General features: G+C 32.4%; 2 protein-coding genes and 1 long non-coding RNA gene across 4 annotated transcripts; all 3 read right to left on the bottom strand.

The window, feature by feature from the left end:
* Positions 1 to 9,138: 9,138 nt before the first annotated feature.
* On the bottom strand, positions 9,139 to 10,793 carry LOC145946782 (uncharacterized). The gene is made up of 3 exons (XR_014427078.1): positions 10,582 to 10,793; positions 9,863 to 10,065; positions 9,139 to 9,320 (listed from the first exon to the last, which is right to left on the bottom strand). It is a non-coding gene; the product is annotated as an uncharacterized LOC145946782 (long non-coding RNA).
* Positions 10,794 to 12,179: 1,386 nt separating this feature from the next.
* On the bottom strand, positions 12,180 to 16,665 carry LOC145946779 (uncharacterized). 2 transcript variants are annotated; one of them, XM_083056536.1, is made up of 5 exons: positions 16,386 to 16,665; positions 15,413 to 15,615; positions 14,331 to 14,533; positions 13,334 to 13,536; positions 12,180 to 12,339 (listed from the first exon to the last, which is right to left on the bottom strand). In XM_083056536.1, exons 1-3 carry the CDS (start codon positions 16,612 to 16,614, stop codon positions 14,456 to 14,458), a joined length of 510 nt encoding a protein of 169 aa, XP_082912662.1. In that variant the 5' UTR covers positions 16,615 to 16,665; the 3' UTR covers positions 12,180 to 12,339; positions 13,334 to 13,536; positions 14,331 to 14,455. The 2 variants fall into 2 exon arrangements, with proteins under 2 accessions (XP_082912662.1, XP_082912663.1); XM_083056537.1 differs by having other exon boundaries at positions 16,422 to 16,665.
* Positions 16,666 to 20,910: 4,245 nt separating this feature from the next.
* On the bottom strand, positions 20,911 to 22,974 carry LOC145946767 (uncharacterized). The gene has a single exon (XM_083056521.1). The coding sequence runs from the start codon at positions 22,969 to 22,971 to the stop codon at positions 20,911 to 20,913; it is 2,061 nt and encodes a 686-aa protein (XP_082912647.1). The 5' UTR covers positions 22,972 to 22,974.
* Positions 22,975 to 23,683: the final 709 nt, after the last annotated feature.

The following is a 23,683-nucleotide window of genomic DNA, read 5'->3' as shown; positions in this document are numbered from 1 at the left end:
TTGGTCATATGGCAGGGAACTGTAAGGCTGACGGACCTATTTGTGGACACTGTGCGGAGACGCACGAAGCCAGAGATTGTTCGAATAAGGACAAACAGCCTACATGTCACAACTGTTCAAAGCATCGGCGCAGGTGGTGACTTCGCACATTCGGCTATGGATTCCTCGAGATGTCCTATCCTCGGTCGGAAGTTTAAGGACGATATCTAACATAAATTATGGTTAACTTGGTTACGGATCTGAAGATTTGCCACGTGAGCTGCCAGTCTCTCTTTGCCCACCTGGATGAGTTTCGACAGTTGTTCATCTCTTCTGGTTATCATATAATCTGTATGTCTGAGACGTGCCTCTGTCCTGATGTGTCTGATGACTTGGTTGCGCTTCGTGGCTACAAGCTTTTTAGATGTGACAGGGTCGGCAGAAGGGGCGGAGGAGTTGCCTTTTACCTTGCCGACTATCTTAATGCCTCTGTTCTTGAGTGCTCTGCTATGTCTGAGTTGGTCAGGCCTGAATTTATCATGGCTGAGATTTTATTCAAAAACAAGTCCAAGCTGCTGCTCGCCGTAGTATACAAACCTCCTAACGCTGGTTATATTAATTAATTTTTCCATCAATTCATTGAACGTCAAATTGACTATAAGCATTCCCTTATAAGTTAAAATGACTTTAATGCCGATATGAACAACGTAACGTTTGACAGTAAGCAGATCAATGACTTTATCGAGTCCTCAAATCTATATCTTGTTCCTCATGTCCATCCATCAATCACTTGAGAGATTCTAGCACTCATTTAGACTTATGCATTGTGGATGACTTGGGCAAGATAATTGAGTTTGGTCAGCATTGGGGTGGCATTCCTATCGGCCCATGATCTCATTCAAGATTTGATATCAAACTTGAGCGCAGGCTTGGTAGGCAAGTAATGTGCAGGGATTTTCGTGACTTCGACGTAAAAGCACATAGGAGGCAGGCCTGGACTGGTCGGATTTGATGGGAGCTGAGAATATTGATGACAAAGTTAGAGTATTCAACTCATTATTGCTTGCTTGCTATGACAGGCAACGCGATACAGCTCCGTAGCTATTCTCGATTCGCGTCGCTAAATTCTCTAATGACGTAAAATCGTACACATCTCGCCGGTGGACCGCTATCTATAGACGCGGTAACATATTAATTGCTCCTCTAAATGCCACTTAATCGTTCGAAAAGAGCGCGTAAACACGTTAAGTAATCTGCGACGGTCTCCCCTTCGCCCTGCATACGACGCATGATTTCGTTCCGCAACGCGAATTGGAAGTCAGGGTTACCGAATCGCGTACGCCACGCGGACTCGAATTCCTGCCAAGTCCTCCAACGGTTTCTTTCGTTTCGGTACCAATAAAGCGCGATATCGGAGAGGAAAAACGGAATACATTTAAAAATTTCCTCGTCGCTAATCGGAACTAACTCGCGACCTTCCGCTATACGCGCCAAAAATGCATCCGCGTCGCTCCCACGCGCGCCTGAAAATTTTAGATTCTATCGACGCATCATCTGATAGGCGTCGATGGCCGATGATGTATCGCGCGCGACGGGACGCGATCCCGGAGGAATCGACGGCAATTCTGTAGGCGGCGGTCGTAGATAAACCGGCGCACGCAACGGATTCTCGAACGCAGCATTCCCTAATCGGGACTCGTGGGGACTTTCCGGGCGAATAGGCGAGGGGCCCGAGAGGCCGGCTATCGCGCCCGGGTCCGGCTATCTCCCGGTACCGGCGTCGTAGGTGGGTCCCATCCTAACTGTGCGCAAACTTCGTATTTATTTAACCGCGACCGCAAAACCGGAAGGGTACCCTCGCTTTTTCGTCCGCGCTTTTCTAATTCTTCGCGTAATTGATTGGCGGTGAGGTTGAAAATCCACTCACAACCTTCTTCGTCGTCTGAACTCATTATTCCGAATTCTATTTACGCGGACACGTAGACTATTCACGCGAATTAGACGCACGGCCTAACGGCTTCTAACTATCTCACGAGACGCCGAAAAATCTGGGGGGTCCGATAGCTGAATTCCTCAAGGCGAGATCACTCAAAAAAAGAAAATTTGAATAATCACACGTATTCCGACGACCGATCCGCGAACGAAGTCACACGCTCGAATCCCGACACTTAACGAGCAGGAAAAAAAATTAATAATAATAACGATGAGAGAATCAGCGCGTAAGAGAGAAATATATGTTTCAAGTATTTATAATCGCTAAAGGTCGACGCGGAATATCAACGCCGTGATCGCGGTGCCTAATATTTGTCGAGGACACTCACGAAATTCGTGTATAACGCGCGCGAAATTCCACAGTCCGTGACCCGTATACAATAATAAAAGGGAAGCAAACACAAGGCAAATATAAATTTCAAAATTCAAAATCCCTGAAAGAAAGTTGGGTTAATAACAAACAAGGTTATCCACAAGTAATTTCAATAGCAAGCGAAATGTATGCTACATTCGAATAATACAGGCTAAATATCCTGTATCCAAAGAGACACACAAAAACGTTCAAGCCACACAAAAAAAAATAATAGCGTGAGACAAGTTAATATTTCTTCCAAGAGTAGCGCAAAATTATATAAACTGTTAATTTTAGCGTAAATTCGCTCAGTGTTTTCCAAAAAAGCGCAAAATTGCCAACTTCAGACTTGAAATGTTAGACAATGCCACTTAAAGCCTAAGCCGCAGCGGTCACAATCGTTAATAAGGTTAAGTCGTTAATTGTAAAGTGGCCGAATTTCTAATGAAATTTTATCTTAAATTGTGCAGGAAAGCATAAGCACAATAGGTATAGCAATTGCACAGCAAATAAGCATGTTACAGTAGCATATAATTCGCAACATCAATCAAAGAAATTTTAGTACACCAAAAATATAAATTTCTTAAAATATATAAATCGCTGAGAACATGGAATTAGCCTAATATAAATTTCAAGAAAAATAATTGAGGCTTCATAAACATTCTCATTTCTCTTACATGGCGCTTTGCGCGCGCCATTTATTTCCTTCAACTGTACAATATAAGCTGCGGTACAATATAAGGCTCTCTCCCTCTCCCTCTCCCTCTCCCTCTCTCTCTCTCAGAGAAAATCGGTCCATAAATGTGGAAGTAGTTCGCGTACATACAGACAGACAGACAGACAGACAGACGACGTGACTTACCCAGACAGCACAGTGACGTTTTAAAAACGTATTAAAAATGTACATATTGGACGTTTTGTACATATTTATAACATCCATATTAGAGCCTTCGACATCTTTAGGACATTTTAGAAATGTCCAGTGTTACTTTTCTGGACAATCGAAACATGTCCATTTTAAGGACTAAACGAACTAAAATTGGACCTGCTTCGAACATTGAACGTATATTTTATAGTAGATAGGTGTAGGTATATATGTAAATTTATATGTTTAGAGTTTAGAGTACTGAATATACCTATTTTAGTACACATACAGCATCAAAAAATTGCAGAAATCTTGCAAACATCCAAAAGAAACAAGCAAAAAAATTGTTGAAACTGTGTAAGTTCATTTTGTTTATCCGTAATACTTAGATATTCGCGTATTATATAATCTTAATATTTAATATTTGCAAGCTTTATATATAATTCTCATAACAAATCTTAAATACGGGAAAGATAGCGCCTCGTGCGTCACATAGCGGTAAATAAAAGAACTAATGATTAATGAATACTGTTTTTATAATATTTTTGGAATGTTACAGTAATATTTCGTTTAAAATATTACAGTTACATGTTCTTATAATGTCTCTCCAATATTACGTTGCAACTTGTAAGATTATAATATTGCTGCAATGTAAATGAAATGTTCTGTGCTGTACGTAAAATGAATGTTTTTAAAACGTCTAAATATAATATACTTTGAACGTCTAATAATGGATATTCTTAAAACATTCATATTATATCCATGGACATTTGGACTAAATAAAAACCAAAACTGGACGTCCATTGGATATTCTGTGCTGTCTGGGTATATATATAGATATTTTATATTATAGTAATATGAAATATATCATATTGTAATATTTCTTCTGTTTAAAATGATAACTTTATTATGTTACTTATATTAATTTATTAGGAACTTGATAAATATTTATTAATTTATTATGTTATACATACCTTTTGCGTTAGCTTCTATATTACACCTGTAAATTAAATCTGATTTGTTGAAAAGCTGTAGATATTAATTTATTATGTGTTAGGACGTTGGAAGCAGCATGCTACCAAGTGGTCCATGCAAACTTGCAGCTTCTTCAGGATTCCAGATTCTGCAACATCGAAAAGCAGCATATGTTACGGAAAGCGCAAGGTATTAAACATATTCTGTTATATTCTTGTGAAAAAATATGTTGTATATAAATTATATTTGTTATACGTGCCTGTTGTGTTAGCCTCTACATTGCACTGTATGAAATTAAATCTGATTTGTTGAAAATCTGTAGATATTAATTTATTATGTAGGATGTTGAAGACAGCACGGTACCCTCCAGCGACCTTTGCGAATGATATCCATCAGTTTGTTACAGATAGTGCCAATAAGTTGATAATGTTTCCCATCAGTCGGCATATAATTCCTATTTTTTGAGTTTGTCAAGTTATTTTTGTGTTGCTTTAATAGTCTTTTCAATATATAACCCTTCTCCCGTCTAAATACTTTTACTCTTCCTCTTTCTTGTTTTGTCTAAAATTTGCTAATTTATCCCTAGCTTTATAAAAATTAAAAATGGTATTTTCCTTTTTTGCGACAGCGCTTCATTAGATAATAGAATTATGGGACTATTTCTATTTAGATCATCATATATTTCCCACTTTCCCGTTACTCGATGACAGTATGCGACATAATGTCCGATTTTCTCATAAACTTCTCCAATGTATCCAATGGCTGAAATTAATTTATAGTTGGACTCACAGAATTGAATGTCCAACGGTATTTCAGAAAGAGAAATGGTAGTGGGCCAATTGCTAAATAAACGCCATTGTAAATATTCAATATCTATAAAAAGATGCGCGCCGGTTATGAAAATAGTGAGTATCTTGTTATTTTTACATTGAATACATTTCTTCTTTATAGAAAAGACTATTTCGTTGATAACATCTTGTAAACCTTGTATGCCATGTTTGTATATTGATTGGGGATTTGTCTCAAGAACTGTCATATCTTTTTCATGCTCCCGATTGCAAGTTGAGCAACGTTGCAACATCTTATATGATACTGCGTCTTGCATTAAAATTTTAGTCAATTCACTGATATTACATGAACAATCAATTGTTCCCTTTATTGATTCAAATACGTTACTCAATATTAATGCTCTCTCTTTATAAAGTTCTTGTGATGTACCAATTGTACTTAACAATTTTATAAAATCTAAAATTGAATGTGATGTACAATCTACATAATTTTTATAAATAGCCCAATCTTGATATCCGATTAATAATGATTGAGAAAGAGCATCAAATGCACATGTATTTTTTATCTCTATGTATTTTTCCGATATATGTGGTGGAAATAATATATTACTATTCTGGAGTACGGTAGTTCTTGTTATATTATTCTTGTTAACAGTTTCATGGTTTTCAGTATCAGGGTATGTTCTTAAATATTGGTCACAGTTTGATGTTTTTTTATGGCTTGCATTTTCGTTTAAATAATTTGTTTTAAGACAATTTTCTTCTTTGATAGATATTTTTTCTGTACTTATTGAATGTTTGATGCTCTTTTCACCTTTGTTGAATTTTTCGGCTTTACGTAATACGATATTGTATAAATTTTTTGGCTTTTTATTTCGAAGTATCATTACATTGTTCAATTCTTTAATTTTATTATTGTACATAGATGTTCCATATATATCTTTTTTTTCATTACTATTTTGTCGTCTTTGCTTTTGTTGCTTTATTTTGTGCGCAGTTTTATTTGCATTAAATATATTTTCCATCTTTGCAGTTTTTGTATTGCTTAATTTTTGCCTGTTATAGCCATTAAAATATGCATCGCATTTCGCGCATTTTTTTTTTAGTTTTAATACTATCTTGTTTGAACGAACAATTTTGACAGATTTAAAAATGTAACATGGTAATTTTAATTGTTTTCTGATATCATCATCTAAATGTATGACAGTATTTTCATTGATTGCTTGGCGGAATCGGTCGAGTATACCATTTCTATTTTGTGAAATATATAAATATATATACTTATAACTGAGATCACCATTCATGATTTTTTCGGCATCTCTCCATATGGAATTAGATAATCGATGAATTTGACCATAATCATTAAAAAAATTCAAATTCTTCAGTGAAGCAAAAATTTCATTCACATTTCTTTTCGGTTGACGTGGCATTGCAGAACTTTTGAAAAATTTTTGAAAAACGAGATAAGTTGATGATTGACGACTTTTTTTTGTTGGATATTTAATGTGCCTTCAATCAGTTTAGTCCAATTGTGATTATTTAGACACGAATGATTGACGACTTGACAGATGACAGGTTATGAAACATCGATATAAAATATGATACCGTTATCGTTTTTCGTTGTCGTTTGTAATGTGATTACTTATAGAAGAATCAGCACAAAATTATGTTTGTTATTTGTGATTTATCTAAATATATATATGTATATATATATATATATATATCACAGTCTCCAAGGCTTTTTACACCATGGTGGACATCACGTAATCCAATTTGAGTCGTTTATTAATTCATATCGCTTCTGTCTGTTAGATTTTGTCTGTTATATATTTTAATATTTAATTTTAAGTTATGTTGATTATTAATTATACATAATTGATTTCGTGAGTTATAAATCTATAGCATGCTTACCCTATTTTTTGGCATCTATGCAATTAGATAAACTGATTTTGATCGTCGGAATGCGTTTTGTCCTTCAATCCTTCAATAAATTAAAAAGCCAGTTTACATTTTTTTCAATTGATAAGGCATTAGTCCATATATGTTGTCTTCAATTATATATCTCTTTTTTGGCATCTATACCTATACAATTAGATTATCTTTATATGATTGTCAATTTGTTGATTAACAAATTGATAATCGTATAAGCCGTGTTCCAAAAACTACTGCCCATCTTATTAGGAAATTCATGTCATTTTAGCACCCCGAACCGGGCACGCCAAGTTTTTGTTCGTCAAGACATTTTTTATAAAACAAATTTTTATTTATTTGGCGCAATTTTTTTATATCATTATTTTATTTAAATATTATATTATGTGTTTATAATTATTTAAAAAAAACACTGCTTTTGTATACACACTTCTTCACATGGCATGTAGACTTGGCGTCTTTTTTTTACCTTTTGCAATAAGATAAGTTTTTTTAATAATTAAAATATACTATATATAAATATTTATAAAAATATATAATAAATAAAAAAATATTGATAGATATTTTTATAAGCTACACACCCCTACCCACACACCCATCCACACACTCATAAAGGAGGATGTTAAAAGATTATCGATTTTGACCCTCAGAGGTGTTAGTATAAGCAATAGTGTTTTTTGTAGATTTTGATCTCCTAAATATGATAAAACCATAAAAAAATTTTTGGGGCTTGGGGAACACTCTGAAAATTGAGCAAGAACATAGTATTTATAGAAATTTGGATTATATATGGAGTTACCTTACAAAACACATCTGTGTGAGAATTTTTTTGAGAGGGGAATGGGAAGAATGCGTATTTTATAGAAACAAATAGATTCTCTTTCTCTCTTGCGCACGCTTCATCGCTCTTTATTTTTCTATCATTCTCTTTCCTAGCGTTTTGCATATTGTATGTATGTGATAAGATTTCGTAAAAATCAATCAATAAATATGTGAGTACATGGGTGGATGCGTGGGTGGGTGGATGGGGGTATAAAACTTAAAAAGACAACCTAGTAGCCATCTCCAAAAAATTTGCGAAATTTTAGTACCAACAGAGAGAAGCCTGGGAGAGGCCATGCTGGCGATTTTCGGGACGCTTTTACTAGGCCGTACAATAGCGCCGTGCATCCACTTTTAGGAATTGGAACTACGTATCCACATCCACTTTTCGATACCATCGATTATTTGGTTCATGTCCGTTCTAAATATACATCCACTTTCATTTCTAGAAGTAAAATCTAAAATCATTTTTTACGCATGTGTGTCCACACATCTTATATCCATAAATTATAGATAAGAAATACATTTCGCGTATATAAATAAATTTTAAAAAAGATATATATATATATATTTTATATGCGATATTTTACATTTTACCATATACATATATGTATACACTACGTACGCGCACGGATGAATATATATTATATATATGTGCGCATATATACAATTAAAATAGTAAAAGTAAAATTATAATTTTATAATATATTTATTTACTGAATTTTTGCAATTAAAAGACATCAAACACGACTTAAATCGGATAATTTTTGATTATTCATATATATTTATTAATTAAAAATTATCCGATTCATGCGTCATCGTGTGTTTGATGTCGTTCTAATAACTGTAAAAATTTCATTAATCTATTATACATTTACTTGCAAAAAGGTAAAATAAAAAATAAAGGTTTAAGTCCTTATATATTTCATAAGACATTTAAATTCGTAATTATATACTATTATTATTAGAATATTACTAGAATATTACAAAGCACGCGTTACATTTGTTTCTTTATGGTATTATTTAAATAAATTGCAATTAAAAATCCCAAACTTAGAAGAAAGAAATGTTTTTGTCAATGCATAAAAGTAAAATTATATACTGATAAATATAAATATGCACATTCTATTTTTAATTTACGAATTTATCACATAAAATTTTGCATTACTATAAGGTTCCACTGATCTCTTTGTAAAACATATTCTTCTAACTCAAATACATAAAACAGAACATAAACATAAATGTACATACATATTCATATATATGCATAAATATAAAGGTACATACATATTCATATATATGCATAAACATAAATGTACATACATATTCATATATATGCATAAACATAAATGTACATACATATTCATATATATGCATAATTATAAATGTACATACATATTCCAGATGCGTACTACCTCTGAATATGGAAAATTCATAATAGTATGAATAACCCTGGGCTCTAAATCTAATAATACAGCTCGTGGTACGTAATGCTCATCATCTGCTTGATAAAAAAAGACATCCTTTCTATCCGTTCCCTCTATTGCATAATCTTTCAAGATTCCTTCTGGGCTGATTCCATGCTCTGTGCATAATCTCTTCCAAAACTCAAATCCAACTATAAATAAAATGTATAAAAATATATAAATTTTATTCTATGAAAGAAAATATATAGGTTTTATTACATTTATTATCTCGCACTATTATTATTAGAATATTACTAGAATATTACAAAGCACGCGTTACATTTGTTTCTTTATGGTATTATTTAAATAAATTGCAATTAAAAATCCCAAACTTAGAAGAAAGAAATGTTTTTGTCAATGCATAAAAGTAAAATTATATACTGATAAATATAAATATGCACATTCTATTTTTAATTTACGAATTTATCACATAAAATTTTGCATTATTATAAGGTTCCACTGATCTCTTTGTAAAACATATTCTTCTAACTCAAATACATAAAACAGAACATAAACATAAATGTACATACATATTCATATATATGCATAAATATAAAGGTACATACATATTCATATATATGCATAAACATAAATGTACATACATATTCATATATATGCATAAACATAAATGTACATACATATTCATATATATGCATAATTATAAATGTACATACATATTCCAGATGCGTACTACCTTTGAATATGGAAAATTCATAATAGTATGAATAACCCTGGGCTCTAAATCTAATAACACAGCTCGTGGTACGTAATGCTCATCATCTGCTTGATAAAAAAAGACATCCTTTCTATCCGTTCCCTCTATTGCATAATCTTTCAAGATTCCTTCTGGGCTGATTCCATGCTCTGTGCATAATCTCTTCCAAAACTCAAATCCAACTATAAATAAAATGTATAAAAATATATAAATTTTATTCTATGAAAGAAAATATATAGGTTTTATTACATTTATTATCTCGCACTATTATTATTAGAATATTACTAGAATATTACAAAGCACGCGTTACATTTGTTTCTTTATGGTATTATTTAAATAAATTGCAATTAAAAATCCCAAACTTAGAAGAAAGAAATGTTTTTGTCAATGCATAAAAATAAAATTATATACTGATAAATATAAATATGCACATTCTATTTTTAATTTACGAATTTATCACATAAAATTTTGCATTACTATAAGGTTCCACTGATCTCTTTGTAAAACATATTCTTCTAACTCAAATACATAAAACAGAACATAAACATAAATGTACATACATATTCATATATGCATAATCATAAATGTACATACATATTCATATATATGCATAAACATAAATGTACATACATATTCATATATATGCATAAATGTACATACATATTCATATATATATGCATAATTATAAATGTACATACATATTCCAGATGCGTACTATCTTTGAATATGGAAAATTCATAATAGTATGAATAACCCTGGGCTCTAAATCTAATAACACAGCTCGTGGTACGTAATGCTCATCATCTGCTTGATAAAAAAAGACATCCTTTCTATCCGTTCCCTCTATTGCATAATCTTCCAAGATTCCTTCTGGGCTGATTCCATGCTCTGTGCATAATCTCTTCCAAAACTCAAATCCAACTATAAATAAAATGTATAAAAATATATAAATTTTATTCTAAGAAAGAAAATATATAGGTTTTATTACAAATTATAATAAAAGAGAAATTTTAAGTTTGTGAAATTGAGGCATAATGTAAAAAAAAAGACGATAAAGATATTCGTTATTTTCATATTTGCAAGTGTTTGGAAATATCGTAGCATTTGTATCTATTGTAAAAAATTATAAAACGTATGAAAAGGATTTATATTATATGAGACAAAATAACATGTAATACTTTGATTGCCACATTGGCCAAGTTATCACCTCGCTTGGCATTTTAACGTTCTAACAATTCAAATATAAATCACTTTATTTTCTTGATACGAAAAAACCACACACAACTGTATAGGCTGCTTTCAGCAGAGGAAATGGCTCAGTGAGTGCTTTACGTTATGCTTTCAGCGATTTACTGTTTCTGCTGATCATGAGTGTTATTGTTTTTTTCTTTTGACCTTTTAAAGTAAATGCTTTCAGTCTGTACAGACTATCTCGCACTATTATTATTAGAATATTACTAGAATATTACAAAGCACGCGTTACATTTGTTTCTTTATGGTATTATTTAAATAAATTGCAATTAAAAATCCCAAACTTAGAAGAAAGAAATGCTTTTGTCAATGCATAAAAGTAAAATTATATACTGATAAATATAAATATGCACATTCTATTTTTAATTTACGAATTCATCACATAAAATTTTGCATTACTATAAAATTCCACTGATCTCTTTGTAAAACATATTCTTCTATCTCAAATACATAAAACAGAACATAAACATAAATGTACATACATATTCATATATATGCATAAACATAAATGTACATACATATTCATATATATGCATAAACATAAATGTACACACATATTCATATATATGCATAAATGTACATACATATTCATATATATGCATAAACATAAATGTACATACATATTCATATATATGCATAATCATAAATGTACATACATATTCATATATATGCATAAACATAAATGTACATACATATTCATATATATGCATAAACATAAATGTACATACATATTCATATATATGCATAAACATAAAGGTACATACATATTCATATATATGCATAAACATATAAATGTACATACATATTCATATATATGCATAAACATAAATGTACATACATATTCATATATATGCATAAACATAAAGGTACATACATATTCATATATATGCATAAACATAAATGTACATACATATTCATATATATGCATAATTATAAATGTACATACATATTCATATATATGCATAATTATAAATGTACATACATATTCCAGATGCGTACTACCTTTGAATATGGAAAACTCATAATAGTATGAATAACCCTGGGCTCTAAATCTAATAACACAGCTCGTGGTACGTAATGCTCATCATCTGCTTGATAAAAAAAGGCATCCTTTCTATCCGTTCCCTCTATTGCATAATCTTCCAAGATTCCTTCTGAGCTGATTCCATGCTCTGTGCATAATCTCTTCCAAAACTCAAATCCAACTATAAATAAAATGTATAAAAATATATAAATTTTATTCTATGAAAGAAAATATATAGGTTTTATTACATTTATTATCTCGCACTATTATTATTAGAATATTACTAGAATATTACAAAGCACGCGTTACATTTGTTTCTTTATGGTATTATTTAAATAAATTGCAATTAAAAATCCCAAACTTAGAAGAAAGAAATGTTTTTGTCAATGCATAAAAGTAAAATTATATACTGATAAATATGCACATTCTATTTTTAATTTACGAATTTATCACATAAAATTTTGCATTACTATAAGGTTCCACTGATCTCTTTGTAAAACATATTCTTCTAACTCAAATACATAAAACAGAACATAAACATAAATGTACATACATATTCATATATATGCATAAACATAAATGTACATACATATTTATATATATGCATAAACATAAATGTACACACATATTCATATATATGCATAAATGTACATACATATTCATATATATGCATAAACATAAATGTACATACATATTCATATATATGCATAATCATAAATGTACATACATATTCATATATATGCATAAACATAAATGTACATACATATTCATATATATGCATAAACATAAATGTACATACATATTCATATATATGCATAAACATAAAGGTACATACATATTCATATATATGCATAAACATAAATGTACATACATATTCATATATATGCATAAATATACATACATATTCATATATATGCATAAACATAAATGTACATACATATTCATATATATGCATAAACATATAAATGTACATACATATTCATATATATGCATAAACATAAATGTACATACATATTCATATATATGCATAAACATAAAGGTACATACATATTCATATATATGCATAAACATAAATGTACATACATATTCATATATATGCATAATTATAAATGTACATACATATTCATATATATGCATAATTATAAATGTACATACATATTCCAGATGCGTACTACCTTTGAATATGGAAAATTCATAATAGTATGAATAACCCTGGGCTCTAAATCTAATAACACAGCTCGTGGTACGTAATGCTCATCATCTGCTTGATAAAAAAAGGCATCCTTTCTATCCGTTCCCTCTATTGCATAATCTTCCAAGATTCCTTCTGGGCTGATTCCATGCTCTGTGCATAATCTCTTCCAAAACTCAAATCCAACTATAAATAAAATGTATAAAAATATATAAATTTTATTCTATGAAAGAAAATATATAGGTTTTATTACATTTATTATCTCGCACTATTATTATTAGAATATTACTAGAATATTACAAAGCACGCGTTACATTTGTTTCTTTATGGTATTATTTAAATAAATTGCAATTAAAAATCCCAAACTTAGAAGAAAGAAATGTTTTTGTCAATGCATAAAAGTAAAATTATATACTGATAAATATGCACATTCTATTTTTAATTTACGAATTTATCACATAAAATTTTGCATTACTATAAGGTTCCACTGATCTCTTTGTAAAACATATTCTTCTAACTCAAATACATAAAACAGAACATAAACATAAATGTACATACATATTCATATATATGCATAAACATAAATGTACATACATATTCATATATATGCATAAACATAAATGTACACACATATTCATATATATGCATAAACATAAATGTACATACATACATATTCATATATATGCATAAACATAAATGTACATACATATTCATATATATGCATAAACATAAATGTACATACATATTCATATATATGCATAATCATAAATGTACATACATATTCATATATATGCATAAACATAAATGTACATACATATTCATATATATGCATAATCATAAATGTACATACATATTCATATATATGCATAAACATAAAGGTACATACATATTCATATATATATGCATAAACATAAATGTACATACATATTCATATATATGCATAAACATAAATGTACATACATATTCCAGATGCGTACTACCTTTGAATATGGAAAATTCATAATAGTATGAATAACACTGGGCTCTAAATCTAATAACACAGCTCGTGGTACGTAATGCTCATCATCTGCTTGATAAAAAAAGACATCCTTTCTATCCGTTCCCTCTATTGCATAATCTTCCAAGATTCCTTCTGGGCTGATTCCATGCTCTGTGCATAATCTCTTCCAAAACTCAAATCCAACTATAAATAAAATGTATAAAATTATATAAATTTTATTCTAAGAAAGAAAATATATAGGTTTTATTACAAATTATAATAAAAGAGAAATTTTAAGTTTGTAAAATTGAGGCATAATGTAAAAAAAAAAGACGATAAAGATATTCGTTATTTTCATATTTGCAAGTGTTTGGAAATATCGTAGCATTTGTATCAAAAAATTATAAAACGTATGAAAAGGATTTATATTATATGAGACAAAATAACATGTAATACTTTGATTGCCACATTGGCCAAGCTGCAAAGTTATCACCTCGCTTGGCATTTTAACGTTCTAACAATTCAAATATAAATCACTTTATTTTCTTGATACGAAAAAACCACACACAACTGTATAGGCTGCTTTCGGCAGAGGAAATGGCTCAGTGAGTGCTTTACGTTATGCTTTCAGCAGTTTACTGTTTCTGCTGATCATGAGTGATAGTTTTTTTCTTTTGACCTTTTAAAGTAAATGCTTTCAGTCTGTACAGACTATCTCGCACTTTTATTATTAGAATATTACTAGAATATTACAAAGCACACGTTACATTTGTTTTCATATATATGCATAATCATAAATGTACATACATATTCATATATATACATAAACATAAATGTACATACATATTCATATATATGCATAATCATAAATGTACATACATATTCATATATATGCATAATCATAAATGTACATACATATTCACATATATACGCTTAAACATAAATGTACATACATATTCACATATATATGCATAAACATAAATGTACATACATATTCATATATATGCATAAACATAAATGTACATACATATTCATATATATGCATAATTATAAATGTACATACATATTCCAGATGCGTACTACCTTTGAATATGGAAAATTCATAATAGTATGAATAACTCTGGGCTCTAAATCTAATAACACAGTTCGTGGTACGTAATGCTCATCATCTGCTTCATAAAAAAAGACATCCTTTCTATCCGTTCCCTCTATTGCATAATCTTCCAAGATTCCTTCTGGGCTGATTCCATGCTCTGTGCATAATCTCTTCCAAAACTCAAATCCAACTATAAATAAAATGTATAAAAATATATAAATTTTATTCTAAGAAAGAAAATATATAGGTTTTATTACAAATTATAATAAAAGAGAAATTTTAAGTTTGTAAAATTGAGGCATAATGTAAAAAAAAAGACGATAAAGATATTCGTTATTATTTTCATATATTATTTTCATATTTGCAAGTGTTTGGAAATATCGTAGCATTTGTATCAAAAAATTATAAAACGTATGAAAAGGATTTATATTATATGAGACAAAATAACATGTAATACTTTGATTGCCACATTGGCCAAGCTGCAAAGTTATCACCTCGCTTGGCATTTTAACGTTCTAACAATTCAAATATAAATCACTTTATTTTCTTGATACGAAAAAACCACACACAACTGTATAGGCTGCTTTCGGCAGAGGAAATGGCTCAGTGAGTGCTTTACGTTATGCTTTCAGCGGTTTACTGTTTCTGCTGATCATGAGTGTTATTGTTTTTTCCTTTGACCTTTTAAAGTAAATGCTTTCAGTCTGTACAGACTATCTCGCACTTTTATTATTAGACTATTACTAGAATATTACAAAACACGTGTTACATTTGTTTCTTTATGGTATATTATTTGTTTCTTTATGGTATATTATTTAAATAAATTGCAATTAAAAATCCCAAATTTAAAAGAAAGAAATGTTTTTGTCAATGCATAAAAGTAAAATTATATACTGATAAATATAAATATGCACATTTTATTTTTAAGTTACGAATTTATCACATAAAATTTTGCATTACTATAAAGTTCCACTGATCTCTTTGTAAAACGCGGACCTTGAGGAACGCGCGAATCTCGCTCTCCTGGCCCTCGGTGGTGCACTCGATGTGCTGCTCGCCGTATTCCTCCACGACGCAGTTCGCGTCCTGTAGTCCTGTCCTGGGAGAACTGGTGCGAGTTGCGAGTCCTGCTTGGAGCAGCTCCGCTCGGCTCCTCTTTCACGATCGCAGGAGCTGATATTCCCGCCATCAATTCGTTACTTCCACCTTCCACTCTCCACGATTGTGAAATTGAAGCAGCACCCAGTATCCAGTACAGCGCCACGGCAGCCATTTTCATAACTATATACATATAATACATGTGTATTTGGATATGTATATGTGCGTAAATATTGGTCGTGTAAGCTATTGCCGATTGGCTGAGATCCAAGTTGACCAAAAATGGTGGAATTGAAATATTTTAAGACTATCTTAAATTTTAACTTCAATAATTTATATTATACATATACATATACATATATAATTTACACATGATGACATATATATATATATGTGTGTGTGTGTGTGTGTATGTGTGTGTCAATAAATGCAAATAAATAAATACAATAAATTATATGATTGTAAAACATATGTCTATATAAATATACATATAATATATAAATAAATATATATATATAAATGTTGAAAATAACATAGGCTATGCGAGCCAAACGTGGATATCAATACGTATATATGCTTCCAATGAAATTAATTTTTTCGTTGGAATTTTTAATTCATGTGCACGAGGCACGAATTTTATAAATAAATATGTTTTACCCAGTGTCACGTCTGGGTGATCTCCCTTCTCTCTCTATGCCTAGGCTAGTGAGAAAACGGGCGCTCTCTATTTTTGTGAGGCAACCTGCTTACACCGGCTATACCTCTGGGACGCCGAGAGCTAGGACCGAAGTTACGGATCTAGGGAATGTTGTAGGTCACAGGAGTGGGGTATTAGTTACTAGTTGGGAGTATCGAATCTATTAGCGATATCTTCGATGTCGTTTAAAATAGTTATGACTTGATTGAAAGTTATTTTACCATTCAAATATTCATAGATCAAATTGAGTATTAATTGGTAAATTGTATTGCAAATTAAGCCTTGAAGTTGTTTATTCATCTGGATAATAATAATTCAGGGGCTAATTAATAAAATGAATTTGATATTTATTTAATCGTCTGTGAATTCGACGCTTATTTGAGCACCAGGGATATGAAGATTATCTAAGCAGACTATGAGTTGATCGATATCAATAGTTCCTTCTAAAACGTCAGTTAGTAGCCCGATAATTATATTTATAATTGAATTTGCATCATCGTTTGTTAATCCTTGGACGTCTAATTCAGTAGATCTGGGTAGCATTTGAATTAATTGGTAGAGGTAATGATGAGAATAATATATTTAATGCACATATGATTAAGTGTACGTACATCAATAATTTAGATAGTTGTCGTACTCATCTATTTCTAAAGAATTCTCGGGGAGTTGAGTTTTTAGTTGAGAGATTAAATCGTTAGATTGAGATTCTTCTTGATGGTTATCTGCAGTGTGATTTTCTTTTAAATAGCGTATGTTCTGACACCATTCAGAGAATAATATTAATTCTGGAGAGTATGAATCTAAGCCTGACGGTAAGTTTATTACAGGCGTTATTTCGTGCTCGTTTGTTAAGCTTCGTGGAGTATTAGTTTGGGAAGATGAGGTCTTTAAGCGACGCAATGTATCGGGAGAAAATGATACTACTTCACACGATATGACACGCGGCTTATTTCTATATGCCTTACGCTTAAACCAGCGTAAGGTCGATGCAGCGCGTGTTTCGCGAGTTTTCAAGCCGGCTCGATGATTCCTTTTTATCCGACGTGCTTTTCTGTTTCTCGGGTTGCTCATCTACAAGGAGTCATATGGTCAGAATGAAGGGTTAATAATGAGTTAGATAAGGATTATCGTGAGATAACATGAAGGGGAACTAGAGGGAGTGAGATATCAATATCCGATACGTCTTCATTTGGGTTTAAATATGAATTCAAAAGGAAGGTCTGGGGGTACGGAGAATGTCTTCGGGCAAGTATGATGAATGCCTCGTCGACGATGGAGATACGCAGGGTGTTGATGGGAGGTTTGTCGTCGGGCAAGTATGATGAATGCCTCGACAACGACGGGAAGTAGGGGAAAAGGCAGAGAGTTGCTTGTGTGCTTACGGTAAAAGTATGCGTTGCAACTATAGGTAAAATGAGGATTGGACCACGTCCAGAGTGAAATTAGTTCCGGAATTCTGTTTAAGAATCCTTATGCGATATCTTTCTCCTGTTATCGATTTTTATTAGGTGAGAGAAGGTAATGAGGAGTTGTCTTCGGGCAAGTATGATGAATGCCTCGTCGACGATGGAGATACGCAGGGTGTTGATGGGAGGTTTGTCGTCGGGCAAGTATGATGAATGCCTCGACAACGACGGGAAGTAGGGGAAATGGTAAAGAGTCGTCTGGACCTACGAAAGGTACGTCCAACGGCTAGAGGTAAAATGCGGGTTTTGGACGACGTCCGAGTGATACCAGGAGTATTGTTTCTACGTTAATGTTGCTAAATTCTGATATTGATACCTTGAATAATTATGAAAAGGTAGTTGGATTCTGATTTGATAAATACTGATTGACAACGGGAAACTGTTAGCTGCATGCAATGCTTAACAGTGGATTTCGTTTATTTGTTTTAGGAGAAGGTAGTGATTGAAAGAGAATTGTCAGTCTAGAGTAACTTAGAATTAAAATTGGCGTGTTAAATAGTCTGGGTAATTATAAGTACTTACCTTGTGATAGACTGTGAACTTCAGGCAGTGGATCGTAATACGCTCGTTCGCCTTTTTCCCTTCTCTAGGACCTCGGTCGCGGGATGTTTGGCAAAATCAACGTATTCGAGTTTTGAAGCACAAGAGTTCTTTATTTAACTTTTACTTTATAATTCTATGCGCGACTAACAATTTGAGTATGTCGACGCAGTTGACGGCAAACGCGTGACTTTATACAGAGTATCGTAAGGCTACAGAAATGATGTACTGTAGAGCTACGGTGGGATCTCGATAATGAGATGCCGTAGAGTTACGGTGAGATGATAATGATGGTATGCCGCAGAGTTACGGTGAGAATTAAGGGTTTATATACCCATCAAATCGAGAAAAATCTGAGTGTCGTGTGCAATTCCCTTTTGGTGGGGATTTCTAAGAAAGACGTTTTCTTGGAATATGTCACAATAAATTGTACTAAGAGGTCATGATACGGTGACCCGCAGGAGCGAACGCTCTAGGTGTCAACTATCAATTTACGAGTTTTAGATAATCTGGACCGGATATCGAAGTTAGGCGGTGAGCTTGAGATGAGAAGCGACGATTCCAAGAAGTGTCTAATTTATTATTCTTTTGTGGTTTGAACGCTAGCATCCGATAACGCGAGGGAGATAACGGACGGAAGCGGCTTGTCACCTACGATCGGCACTTAATTACTTGCTGATTGTGAGCTGATTTTAGAGGGGTCTGCGCATAGATACATGTTAAAGTTTCTTGTAGTTCGCCAAATATTCATTTGTACGTTTATGGAATCATTTCTTATATAATTTATTTTATGTTATTAATTGGAATTCTTAATGATTGATAATTTATAATAAAACTTGAGTTTAATGCAATAGGGTAAGATTAAGTTATTTCTAAATTATAGAATTATGATTCCATAACGTAATATCGAGACTTTCTTGTTCTCGTTTGACTTAATTCTATAATAAAATATTCTCTTTAATTATATCCACTTGGGCCTTATTTATAAGTCTCTTCATTTAATAATTTACTCAATAAATCTTAATAATCTTGGGTTCGTTATCGAAATCATTTAATGACTGAAATAAGGCTTCGTAAATATAATTGCGGATGAAATCTTAAAATATTAAGTGTTTGAACACTTTTAGTAATTCATCGAATGCTTGTCGCAGGCTTGTCGTTACAATGCATCGCAAGATAAGGATTTATGGAACCTTCCTCATAATAATTCTGTCAGTGATTAAAATACTTCTAAAACTCATTACTATAAGTCTTAAATTGTTAAGTAAAGTTCGACAAGTTATTATGTTTCTGATTCCATAAATAATATTATTATATTGTTTAATTAATATTGAATATTCATATATAAGTGGGTTAGTCATGATTAAAATATATTCTTATTGCTAAGGGTTAGTTTCATTTAATAATAACTGGTTAGTTGAAGTATACGCTCAGGGGTCTCGGATGACGTTTGATTGGTCGGATCGCTAGTTCCTGGTAGCGGCTAGTTAGAACTAGATAACTGGAGACCCTAGATTTGGTATGGTTAGTAATTAATAATATAAATGCTTGATTTTAGTCTAAACAATTATATGTAAAGAGGAAAATCATTAATTATCCTTAAATTTTAAGTATTGGCGCAGGAAAAACAGTAGCGCGCAAAAATATGGTTTTGCGAAAATGACGGGACGTTACACCTCCCCCCTTATTTAAGAACAAATTGCGATGTATTCGAAGGAATTTGTTCGAGATCTTTTAAACGATCTCTTAAATTCTGATATGAATTAATATCAGAAACATTATTAGTAGTTGCTGATTCGATGTTGGATGAGGCATTATCATTTGGTCTTGAAAACCCATTAATGATTACGGTAGGTTCCCTGGAGAGGTCTTCAGGAGCAGAAGGTGACGGTGGTCCCTTGGCTGGGTTTTTATTATCGGTCTTATCGACAGGTCCTCGTGCGAGATGAAGTAGTAGATGAGTGAGAGAGCTCCAAATGGCTCCAACCAAATGCATGCTCCATCCATAGGCGGAATGTAAGGCATAACCGTGAATAGCTGTATCGACGAAGACTTTTATGATGCGAATAATTATTAGAATGCCAAGGATTCCAGCGGTTGCGGATCCGAATGAAATAAATCCGGTCCATACTCGTGAGGCGGCACTCTCGGCAATTTTATTGAGAGAGGCTTCGTCTAATAAATTATACATGGAGACAGCGTCGGAGTTAATGGAGTATCCCGTAATTCCTCTTGCAATTGTATTTAGAAGAGCGGGTTTCTCTGCGGGGAACATAATGTGATCCCTCAGTTTTTCTATATCTTCTTCGGAGTATATTCCGCTGACAGCGAGGGCTCCTGGCGTCAAATAATCCCAGGTTAATGTCGTCATTGGTTTTAATTGTTGCGGAGGTAACTGTCTGATTTGAGGTTCAGGTGTAAATTGAACCCATGTATCCTCGATACGGTACATAGTTGGTAATTCAAAACTGCATTCCCTTTGATTTCCATATTTAGAAATTATCCGGGATTTCGGGGTGAGAAACAAGGAAGTGTTGCGGGTGGTTACAGGTAATTCCGTGTAACATTCCTTTGTTTTCCTTACTACAACATCTACAGGTATGCATTTGACGATGTGCGTGGTTTCCCCGGTTGTAACTGCCATATAGCCGGGTCCTTTCATAAGGCGATATGCGAATTCATCTGGTTGAAGAGTAGCGAAAGACAGGGCGTTGGTGATTACCTGTCTTTCTAATTCGCATTTTTGTTGCATAACATTATAATATAATGAAGTCATTTGTTGTCGGATGTGTTTTTCCACATACACGAATTTAGAATTCATATATGTGAATATATCCAGGTTGTCCACGGGGATGATACCTCGGCTGGCGAAGGTATCGCCTTGCTTTGTCTCTAGGATAAAGAGCTTAGGGTGCTCTGTGCGAAATAAAGTGTATCCGCACAAGGGTTGTTCTTTTGTCTTCGTAAGTGCGAACGTGACGTCCTGCGTAGTCAGACTATAAATAATTGGAGAAAGAGGGTTAGTTGAATTATCTGTAATTTTAGTTGCTAAACCCTCATAAAGAACGTCATATTGATGGAAATTGCAAGCAGATGTTGGCAAGGATTTCCAATACGAGTATCCGTTTTCGGAATCGATGCAAAATCCTTCGCTCAAGAGACAAATGGTTCCGGATTTTAATATTATTTTTCCGGAGTTTAATTGTACGGGAACGTGCGATGTCCTCAAGGAGATCTTGACGACGGCTTGAACAACGACGTTGTCCCAGGTTCCGTAAGGGTCGGAGTACTGAGTGCCTTTGCAGGTTCCGTCGTTATTAGTGCGTCCGGCTAAGGTGAGACTGTGATAAGTAGTCTGATTAGCTTTTAGTCCGTGAATGATATTGCTATCTCCGAGAGAGAATGTTCCATCTTGGAATGCCCTTCGGCACACTGTATATCCGGTTTCGTGGATATAATCTGCCTTTCCGTTATGGACTATGGAGACATGCGAGTGCATTCCGCAGTGGTAAATTGTCCGTGATATTTCCACCTTGCACTGGATGACTTCTGCATGATTGTAGTCCGAGAGTTGTAAGAGTTGCATGTAGACGTCAGTCGAATTGGGTTTCCGTATATCAAGATTGCATTCTCCAACATCGAGCAACGATACCGAAGTAATATTCAGGTGTTGTCCGCCACAATCGAATCCAATAAGAGCGTGAATCGGATTAACGAGAACGAGAATCGCGAAGTACGACAACATGTCTGTAATAATGCATAGTGAAGTATATATATATAGATATTCTTAATCTAATTGTTCGTGTATGTGATATTGCTTTAAAATTATGGTTATATGTGTATGTTTGTATTCCTATAGCTTTGTAATCAAGTAGGATATATATATATGTGATTATTATTGAATATATATATATTCCTATTCTAATTATACGTAAATATATATATATTGTTTTATTATTATTATTTTTTTTTTTTTTGTGTGCTTTTTGGGTTTTTTTTCTTTATATATATATCTATATATATATATATAGTATATGAGGTATCCTTTTGTCACCGAGTAAAGTATGGAATTATAATAGATTATATGCACGTTTTATTCTAAAATTATGAATATGTAAATTATTTTTTTTCTCTTTTTTTTTTATATATATATGCTATATGTCTTATAACTTTATTTTGCAACTGAGTAAGATATAAGAATTGTACTTGGGTATATATGTACGTTCTATACTTAAGATATATATATTTCATTAAAATTACTTTAATTAGATCAGTTAGAACCAATGCGTAGATGTTAATTATTTAGGGTGAAGCTTATCATAGCGAGGAATATATACTATATTAACTTACATAGATGCTTAATGATAAATAAAAATTCTCTTCTCTCTTTTTGTTATTATTTTTTCGAGGACGCTTTCGTATTTTGCTAGTTCTCTGAATCAGGCCGCCAAGCTGCG

The sequence above is a fragment of the Prenolepis imparis genome, unplaced genomic scaffold (assembly GCF_030444845.1).
Source record: "Prenolepis imparis isolate NDT839.2.m4 unplaced genomic scaffold, iyPreImpa1.0 SCAF_21, whole genome shotgun sequence".
NCBI classification, from domain to species: domain Eukaryota; kingdom Metazoa; phylum Arthropoda; class Insecta; order Hymenoptera; family Formicidae; genus Prenolepis; species Prenolepis imparis.
This window is presented reverse-complemented; position numbering and strand designations above follow the sequence as displayed.